This window comes from Hibiscus syriacus, unplaced genomic scaffold, assembly GCF_006381635.1.
Source record: "Hibiscus syriacus cultivar Baekdansim isolate YM2019G1 unplaced genomic scaffold, ASM638163v2 tig00110114_pilon, whole genome shotgun sequence".
Lineage (NCBI taxonomy): Eukaryota > Viridiplantae > Streptophyta > Magnoliopsida > Malvales > Malvaceae > Hibiscus > Hibiscus syriacus.
In genome coordinates this window covers 499,046-509,260 of record NW_024062594.1, presented here as the reverse complement: position 1 = coordinate 509,260, position 10,215 = coordinate 499,046, and the positions used below count along the sequence as shown (strand labels likewise).

The following is a 10,215-nucleotide window of genomic DNA, read 5'->3' as shown; positions in this document are numbered from 1 at the left end:
TTTTGTTGATGCGTTTACTAGGCACACTTGGTTGTATCTCTTGAAAACCAAGGATGAAGCTCTTCTAGCCTTTGACTTGTTTCAAAAACTTGTTCAAAAATAATTTGGTTGCTCAATTAAAGCGGTTCAAAGCGATTGGGGGGTGAATTTCGCAGCTTGTCTTCTTTTTTGGCCAAGTGTGGCATTACTCATAGGATAAGCTGTCCACATACTTCTGAGCAAAACGGTGTAGTTGAGAGAAAGCATCGTCATGTGATCAAGCTTGCCCTAGTATTATTGGCTCAAGCTGCTATGCCAATTAAATACTGGTCCTACGCAGTTGTAGTTGTTGTCCATTTGATTAACAGGTTACCCACTAAAGTTCTTCAAGGGGTATCACCTTTCGAAAAACTAATACAAAAGACACCAGACTATAGCATGATGAAAGTCTTTGGCTGCCAATGCTTTCCTCACCTAAGATTATTTCAGAATCACAAGCTTGCATTTCGCTCTCAATCGTGTGTGTTTTTGGGAATCAGTCCACAACATAAAGGATACCAGTGTTTGGCTCCAGATGGTCGTATATATATCTCTCGCCATGTGAGTTTTAATGAACATTTGTTTCCTTTTTCAGGTACTAATGAAAGTGAGGAACGTGTCTTGAATGTAGCTCTATCGCCTTCTCTGAGCTTAGTTACAAATCCTAGACAACCTATGTTTCAGCTCACATCTCAACCAGCACGTGCATCAGCATCAAATATTGCAAATGTTGAAACAACAATGCCCTTGGAAACCTCAAATAATAGTGACCCTCGTACACACCAGCAGCATGAACATTCACCAATATCTGAAAACAATATTAATGACAGTAATACTCATACTTCTCAACAGCCCGAGTCCTTGTCCAGGACTGGAGATGATGCCTCTAGTTCAGCTCATAATCAGAACAACACTGGTATGCTCGAATTTAATTCAGTTCCTGAAGCTACTATATCTTCTTCAAGTGATATCCAACCTGCTCCACAACGAGTTCATGGTATGATGACGCGTAGTCGGTGTGGTATTTTTAAACCCAAGACATACACTGCTGAATATGCTGAAGATGTTCCTGGCTCTATTCATAAAGCCTTTCAAGTTGCACATTGGAAACAAGCGACTCAAGATGAATATGATGCACTGCTTAAAAATGGCACTTGGACTCTTGTTAAGCTTCCAGAAGGACGAACCCCAGTTGGCTGCAAATGGTTGTACAAAATAAAACGCAAGTCAGATGGCTCTGTGTTGCGATACAAAGCACGGTTAGTTGCAAAAGGCTTTTCACATATTCCGGGCTATGACTTCAATGAAACATTTAGTCCTGTTGTTCGGTTTTCAACCTTTAATATAATTCTTACTGTTGCTGTGCACAACAGCTGGACACTTAGGCATATTGATATTAATAATGCATTTCTCAACGGGGAGCTGCTAGAAGATGTCTACATGCAGCAGCCTCCGGGCTTCGAAAAAGTGGACGAACATGGACTGCCACTTGTGTGTAAACTCCAGAAAGCTTTATATGGGCTCAGACAAGCGCCCAGAAACTGGCATGAGAAACTAAAAGAAAACTTGCTACAAATGCAATTTGCTGTCTCTCGAGCCGACCCCTCGCTGTTTCATAAACACACGCCTCGTGGAGTCATCTACATACTAGTGTATGTTGATGACATAGTCATCATAGGGCATTCCTTGGATGATACTGAAGAAGTTGTGTTCATGCTAAATGAAAGGTTTTCATTAAAAGATCTAGGGGAGTTGAGCTACTTCTTAGGAATTGAAGTTAAATGCTCTAAGGAGGCTGTGATCTTGAATCAAAGAAAATTTGTCTTGGAACTCTTGGAGAAGACTGGTATGCTAAATGTTGCTGGCTGCAATACACCGATGATCGTGTCTGCTAAACTCTCGCATGAAGAAGGTGTACTAATTCAGAATGCAACTGAATATCGAAGTATTGTAGGGTCTCTACTTTACGTGTGTCATACAAGGCCTGACATCTCGTTTAGCGTTGGTCAAGTAGCACAGTTCATGAACTCGCCCAGAAATTCTCATTTTGCAGCCATTAAAAGAATCATTCGATACTTGGCTGCCACTTTAGATTATGGTCTTCACTTTCCTGCCTCAACAGCCAGTTTAGATGTGATAGCCTTTGCTGATGCAGATTGGGGTTCCAATATTGATGATCATCGATCCATATCAGGACATGGAGTGTTCCTGGGATCTTTCTTGGTTGCATGGTCGTCAAGGAAACAAAAAACAGTATCGAGGTCTACTATGGAAGCAGAATACAAGAGTGTTGCAGATGCTACAGCAGACGTTACTTGGGTGACTGCATTATTGAAAGATCTTGGTATTTCACAAAAATGCACACCTGTTATCTGGTGTGATAACTCCAGTACCGTAGCCTTAAGTGCCAATCCTGTGTATCATGCTCAATCGAAGCATGTTGAACTTGATATACACTTTGTAAGGGAGAAAGTAGCAGCCGGTCAACTCTGTGTTAACTACGTTCCAGCCATGCACCAAATAGTTGATGGCTTCACAAAACCGTTATCGAAGGCTGCATTTGAAAGCTTTCGAGCCAAAGTTTGTTTGCAGCAAAACTAAACAACAGAAGGAAAAGAAGTGGGGAGAATATTAGAACTAAAGAATGTATCACGTGGGTATGCAGTTATTGGTGCTAGGTAACTGAGCTGGCATTGGCTATTAAAGATTCAGTTAGAGTCTATTAGTTAGAGTCTGTTAGGCTTAACAAACTCTAGTTAACTCACACGCATACTATATATGCATGACAATTGAGCAGATTGTAATCAAGTTCTTTGCGTATCAATAAACTACAATGTTACTTGCTTTCTTCTTGTTTGAGTAATTCAATAATTCATAATTTTATTAGATTATCATGTTGATATATGTCTAATCAAATTGTTAGAAATTTGTAAGTAGATAATTAATCAAAACGAGATCAACAAAGAATTAGACATATGCAAGATACGAGACTTAACATGATTCAACCTTTATTACTTTCACATATGAAAAGAATAATAATCCATTATAAATGTAGAGACTACGAAGGGTGCAAATACAATGTCTCAAAATCTTGTATCTATACCAAAACTCAAAATATCCAAATCAGTCTCTCAACATCTTTATAAATTTTATTTCAGGAACATAAACCCTAAAAATTACAAAAATTATAAAGAGATCAACTTCCTCTAAAATAATTATCTCTCGTAATTCTAAAGATTGAAACATACCCTCTATTTATAATTTCAAATACTTGATCACCAATAGTCCTTACTCCATAAGATTTCTCAACTAAACAAACTCAATGAGCAAGTAATATTCAATCAGTAAAATTACAACAAAATTCAACTTAGTTTCTAATTAGAATATAAGTCAATATCTATCGCATATTTAATACCTATAATTAATGTGTGAAAGCAGCCATGGAACTAACAAACGTGGAAGGAGGAAATGTAAAGAGAGAAAGATGACAAATTTTCTATTGAATATTGAATAAACTCTACTTCAACCTCATACAAAGGTATGGCTTATATAGTCCAAGTAAGCAACAATTCATAACAAACTAATAACAAACTAAGTCCTAACTAATAACAAATACTAACTAATCTTTATTAACATTCTAATATTCTCCCGACTTCTTCAACATTCTTGATGAAAAAACGAACACTTGAAATGAAAATGTAATACATCTTTCCGTTCGACTTGAATCGGAAGTGCCGATGCTTCATTCCGTTCAACTTGAATCGGAAGTGTCGATGTTTCCTTCCGTTCGACTTGAATTGGAAGTGCCGATGCCTCCTTCCGTTCAACTTGAATCGGAAGTGCCGATGCTTCCTTCCGTTCGACTTGAATCGGAAGTGTCGATGCTTCATTCCGTTCAACTTGAATCGGAAGTACCGATGCTTTCTTTCGTTCTTCTTATTCACCTCCATTTCTTTCTTCTTCATCCTCTTATACAAGGTTGAGATACTTGGCCCTAATGAATTTCCCAAAAGAAAAATCTGGATTTTCGAGCTAAAAACAGCTTTGAATTTGCTGATCTCAGGGCCTTGAATTCATTGAAATGCTTTCCCGGGTCTATTTTTTTGGTTTAATCTCTTTACCGAGGCAAAAATCATGGAGATTTAAGCCTTCAAGCATTGTTCTACACATAAAATATTCAAACGCGAGGCACCTGTGATTTTTTTTTAACGAAAACAACACCCGGTTCAATGGCTTTAGCCTCTGCATCGAGATCCCAATTCGCTAACTCCATTTCCTTGATCATCAATTTCACGAAACTACGAACCGATCACAAAGCTTTATGCAAAACTTGAAGAAAATGACTCGGATTCAGCATTGAAATCTTGTTGATATTATCGAACATCGATAATGACCCGCTAGCGTTTAATTTCTTCTCCAGGGACTTGTTGAAAGCAAGGCGATCTTTGAACTGTTTATGGAGTGAATCAACCTCTGAACCTTCTGCTTCAACGTCGGATTCCAGTTTCTTGATTGTGATCTTGTAAGTCTTCTTCAAGCTTTGCTGTTCTTGAATTTCAGCAAGCATTAAAGTGATTAGAGGTGAAAGATCAAGCTCTCGCTTCAAGAACTTTCACTTTAACTCCAAGAGTGTTCTCAGTTCTTCGACGATGGCTTCATCAGCAGCCTGGACAACGCCATTTTTGTATGGGTTTTGCTCCATTTGAAGCTCTGCATAAGCAGCTTTGATGGCTGTAACACTAGCGAAAATCTTCGCAACCAAAGCTTCCAACACAGCTTTCTGCTTGGGATTTCCACGGGAAAAGATTTTCTGATCTGGATTTGAATTGTAACACTCGAATTTGCTCTGTGATGGGAAAACGCAGATTCCAATACCATTGTTTGAAGAGAATTTTGTCGAGGACTTTAGGTTGATGACTTTGTGAAAGGTTCTTGCGAGCTTGCTTTTATGTCTATGGCCGATGCCATTGTTATTGTTAACATTGATGTGGTTAATGGTGGGGTAGGATGTTGTTTGGGTCATGAGAAAAGAGAGGGAAAAAAGAAAAAGAACAATGATTTTGAGTGACTTGTTTGGAAGAAAAGGAAAGAGTGAGAGTAAAGGAACTCAATCATCGGCGCAACGGCGGAAGAGAAAACGATGTCAAGATCTTTTAACGAATGATACCATGTGAGAAAGCAGCCATGAAACTAACAAACGTGGAAAGGAGGAAATGTAAAGAGAGAAAGATGACATAAATTTTCTATTGAATATTGAATAAACTCTACTTCAACCTCATACAAAGGTATGGCTTATATAGTCCAAGTAAGCAACAAATCATAACAAATTAAATCATAACTAATAACAAATACTAACTAATCTTTATTAACATTCTAATATTTAACATCTAAAAAATATTATATTTAACCATAAGTTTATCAAATCAAACATTATTTTAGATGTGTAATTTTTTCCTAAATATTTAAATGTAAGTTTCCAACATTTATTTATTGAGTAATTGGAAAAATAACTTATATATGCGTGTTGTTGTCATTATCCGACACATGCTTATATTCGTGCCCGTACGAATACATGTAATTAACACGTACCTCATATGCTTTTTATTTTTTCCCAACTGTTTTACTATGACGCAAGTAGAAGACCTTTTGAGAAAAAATGCCTTCTAAAAAATGTAAAAAATTAATTTATAATTTAGTGTTAATTCGATAATTATCTTTTAATGATATTTAGATAAAAGAAAATGAAAGTTTTAATCCATTAAGCAATCTTTCACTTTTAACTATGCTACAACTGTTGTATGGTTGGACCTGCTCCTTTAAAGGGTGACACATATAGCACGTGGAAGTTGTGTCCCTATTTCTTTATTATATTATTATTACTCGATATAATTGAATGTTGTCCCTGTTATTATTATTAGCATTATCCCCTTCCCGCTCCCCGCCTCTTTATATTCAACTTTCTCATCTTCCTCGCTTTTTATAAACGTTTTCTTCACTACACTCAACCAAGAAACAGAAAAGAAAAAGCTGTTTTCTCATTTCAAGTAAAACAGTATGTCGAGAGCTAGCGTTGAGCTTAATTTCTTTGGCATGGAGAAAGAGAACCCTTGCAAATCTCAGTTTCAAAAATTCCTCGATCGCCGTCGAAGCTTTCGAGGTACGTTTAAATCTACTCCCCCTTTTTTTCTTAGTGGATGAATCTTGAATGTTTGAACAACGTTGATGATTGATTTTCAATAGCTCTTCAAGGCGCCATCTCGAAGATGAATCCGGAGCTTATCAAATCAGTGATTACCTCTGGTTTGACGAACCCGACGAGTCAGGATCAGATTGAGTCGAACAAGTCTGCTTCGGTCCCTTCGAGTCCCAAGGAAACACAGTCTCTGTTTCCAGATTTACCTCTTCTTACCCCTGCTGCAAGGTACCCAACTAGTTCCTTAATTTCAATAAATTTTTCTTTTTCACAGAACGGATTTGAACTTAAAATTTCTGATGCGAAAAGTGTGAATCCTCTTTTATTCAGGGCTGCATCTGAGAAAGGTCCTGAAACAGCTCCCTTGACCATTTTCTACAATGGAACGGTCTCCGTTTTCAATCTACCTCGTGATATGGTTTGTTTAACAATAATCATTTTATGAAACCCTTGCAGTATTTAAAATCTTTGAAAATATATGTAATTAATTGTCCAAAAAATAAAAAGAAGATTGATTTATTGTAAAAAAATCAATGGCATTAACATGTCTGTGAAATTTTGATTAGGCGCAGAGCATCATAAAACTCGCCGTTGGAGGAGTCTCACAAAATGCTGAATCAATAGAGTCGGAAGTGGCAACTCCTTCAAGCGATCAACAACAGCAGCTTCTTGAAACTCTTGATGAAGGTCAGTGCCTGCAAAATTTCCTCAATTTTTTGCATGTTGAACTTGATAAATTCATGTAAAAACTAATAGTTTCTCTAATCTTATAAAATTTATGCCTAAGTAAGTGATTGTGCTTGGTTTTCTATGCAGATTTACCAATTGCCCGGAAAAAGTCCTTGCAGCGGTTTCTGGAAAAGCGCAAGGAGAGGTAACTTTGCTCTCTCTTTCTATAGCTTGTAGAGGTTAAATGATATATATATATATATATATATATATATATATATATATATATATATATATGTTGGATCACAAATTACCAAATCTCTATTTTATGGGGCTTTTTACCCAAATATCACAATTGATATATATATATATATATATATATATATATATATATAATTTCCAAATTGACCCATGTTTAAAAATAAATTTTAAAATAACACTTTTAATAAATTAAAATATTTAATTTTAATTTATATAAATATAATTTATATCATAATATTAAGTTGAAAATAAATTTTCAAAATGGTGATATTGGGATAAATAGGTTTATTTTCTAATCTTAACTTTGAATTGCAAAATATGCTCACTTAGTTTTAAGTATTAGCTATATTAAAAAGTATTGTAGAGGTTAAGCACATGGAAAATGCAAAGAGTCGGTGTCGGCAAATAGTCAAAGTACTCCCCCCCCCCCCCCCGGGATACCATAGGCTTAGAAAAAAGGTTATAAACTTCTCATTTTGAAATCTTACATAAACTAAAATAATGCACCGAAAGGTGACAAAAAGGAAAAAAAAAGCAAATGGCGTTGAACACAGATACCACGTGTCCCAAAAAAGTATTTATTTTAATTTCTTTATTTGTAAAATAGTAACACGTTTTTTTAATTTGTTTTCCAGGTGACTCGTGCATCCCCATATGGTTGCTAATCCTTAAAAGCCGTGTTTGTTGGCGGTCGGAGCCAAGTTTTATTAGCCCATATTGCCCTTCTATCGAATGTAAAATACAAATATATATTATATAGGCATTAAAAAGTTGAGAGGAGCAAGTTTTTGGTGGTTGGGGGATGTTTTGGCATTTTGTATTCGATGCTTGCGGTTTCCCACCACTTTCCTATTTTGCTTATCTCGACGGTGTGCGCGGTTTGGTGCCGCTCTTTTCAAATTTTAATTTCAAGTCACCTGTTGTTGTACTGACTTTTCTTTTGTACTCGATTAAATCATGGTCTTTTCCCCCGTTTCTCGGATGTTTCGTTCGTCGTCCCCACTCAGAAAATAAACACCACGGTTGGTGCACCAAATCCGGCACGTGTTTGAGAATATGCTCGACGAATTGAACTGTTTGAGACCAACAGGGTTTTGTTCACTGGCCCACTGGTTGCTGTCGGTATGCACAGGATCTTATATATTTGTTTCTCAATTTTATTGGACTTACTAGAATTTTATATTATGAATTTTAATCAAAATTTGAAAATTTTAATCTACATTATTTTAAAATATCTTAAATAATTAAAACTTAGAAAACCTACTAAAAATGAATAAACTTCTTCACATGAAAGCAGCAACCGATGGTTGGTTCACTGAAAAGGGCGTCCAATACTTCAGTCTCCACACTTGGACCATGAGATTCTCAATTGCCTTTTTATTGGGCTACAAGACATGTTCAAAGTCATTTGGGCTTTTGTCCTTTATAACTATTGGGTTAGAGGACACGATATGTGCACATCCAAGGTAGATTGTAACACATCATAGTCTAATTCAATCCTCATTCTATGGATCAAGAGTTACAAAATATTTGGTCTGAAATTGAATATATTTTAATTATTAATTTTATTTGTGTACTTCCTTTATTCAATAAAAAGTTCGAATCAATTGATTAGGTTATCAAGTAAAGCAAAAACTAATTTCATTAAAAACAACCAAACACACATTTAACTTGGTTTTTTTTACTTAAATACATCTCTTTAAAAAAGTATTTATCAATATAAAATTCATTAAAAATTATTTTCTTCATATAAATTTAAAATTTTAAAGTTAGTGATCTATTATGTATCAATTTAAATATTCTTATGAAAATATTATAAAAATATAATTATTCATTTAATTTCAATTTTATTTAAATATTCTCATTAAAATATTCTTAAAAAATAATACATAATTTAAAGTAATAATATATAATATTATATAAAAATATCTAATTTAATTAATATCAAAATAATTTATATTTTAATAAAAATTAAATTAATACAATTTAATAATAGAGTATAAGTGGATTTATCATGATATATTTTAAATATATAAAAAAGTTGAAAATATGAAAAAAAATCAAGAGGCTTCTCTTAAGATTTTAATCTCATATTATTAAGAAATATAATCTAACACTTCATGTATATATAGACTAACACTAATATCCTTTTTAATTCATGAACTAAAGATATATCGAATTATGTATATAATCATTACAAATTTATTTTTCTTCTAAAAGTTTTAAAAATGCATTTTACCCACATATAAAATGTACTTTTTGCATAGCTACGCATAAGAGGTGTTTTTTATTCAAATACCACCCAATAAATTATAATATACCAAAATAGCATCCTTAGTTGAATATATACTAAAACATCACCCTTTTAAAATAGAGAAAATAACTTCAATGACCGGAAATGTCTTATAATATACGATTTTAACTAACTTTTTTTGGATTTGCGAAAATGAAAAACAAATTCGCAACGCAAACTCCAATTTCGCAACTCAGTTTCTAAATTCGCAACGCGAATCTGTAAACCGCGTTGTGATTTTCCAAATTCGCAACTCGATTTTTGAATTCGCAACGCGAATTTTGTTTTCGCAACTCGATTTTCAAATTCGCAACACGAATTTTAATTTCGCAACACAAATGTTTTGGGTATATAACTACGCAGCAGCAGCAACTCATAACCTAAATCCCTAAATCACAACTCCTTCCATCTCCATCTATCACTCTTTCCGGCGACATCCATTCCTATATCCAACGACATCCTTCCTCATCTCTAATTGTTTTTACATAATTTTATTTCTATATAATTTTCATGATTTCTCTACCAAATTATAAACTATCACTTAATAAATGTATGTTTTCTCTAAGTTAGTGATGATATGAAGTTTATAGCTCGTTTGTTTAGTAAATTAATTTACAATTTGTAGAATGAAATCATCTAATGTTGATCATGTTTAGATAGATTTGTGTTTTGGAGGGTCATTGGAGAATGTTCATGGTGTTTTACAATATATGCCTTACCCATGAATCTTCAACTAAAACTGTCATTAAAAAGTTAACTTTGAAACTCTAATGTTAGTGTT

General features: G+C 34.4%; 1 protein-coding gene and 1 pseudogene across 1 annotated transcript; one reads left to right on the top strand and one right to left on the bottom strand.

Annotated features, from left to right (window-relative positions):
• Window positions 1-3,987: 3,987 nt before the first annotated feature.
• LOC120215104 lies at window positions 3,988-5,041 on the bottom strand (annotated as a pseudogene).
• Window positions 5,042-5,951: 910 nt separating this feature from the next.
• LOC120215213 (protein TIFY 9-like) lies at window positions 5,952-7,118 on the top strand. The gene is made up of 5 exons (XM_039212946.1): window positions 5,952-6,175; window positions 6,259-6,439; window positions 6,542-6,629; window positions 6,778-6,898; window positions 7,028-7,118. The coding sequence occupies exons 1-5, from the start codon at window positions 6,073-6,075 to the stop codon at window positions 7,087-7,089; spliced, it is 555 nt and encodes a 184-aa protein (XP_039068877.1). The 5' UTR covers window positions 5,952-6,072; the 3' UTR covers window positions 7,090-7,118.
• Window positions 7,119-10,215: the final 3,097 nt, after the last annotated feature.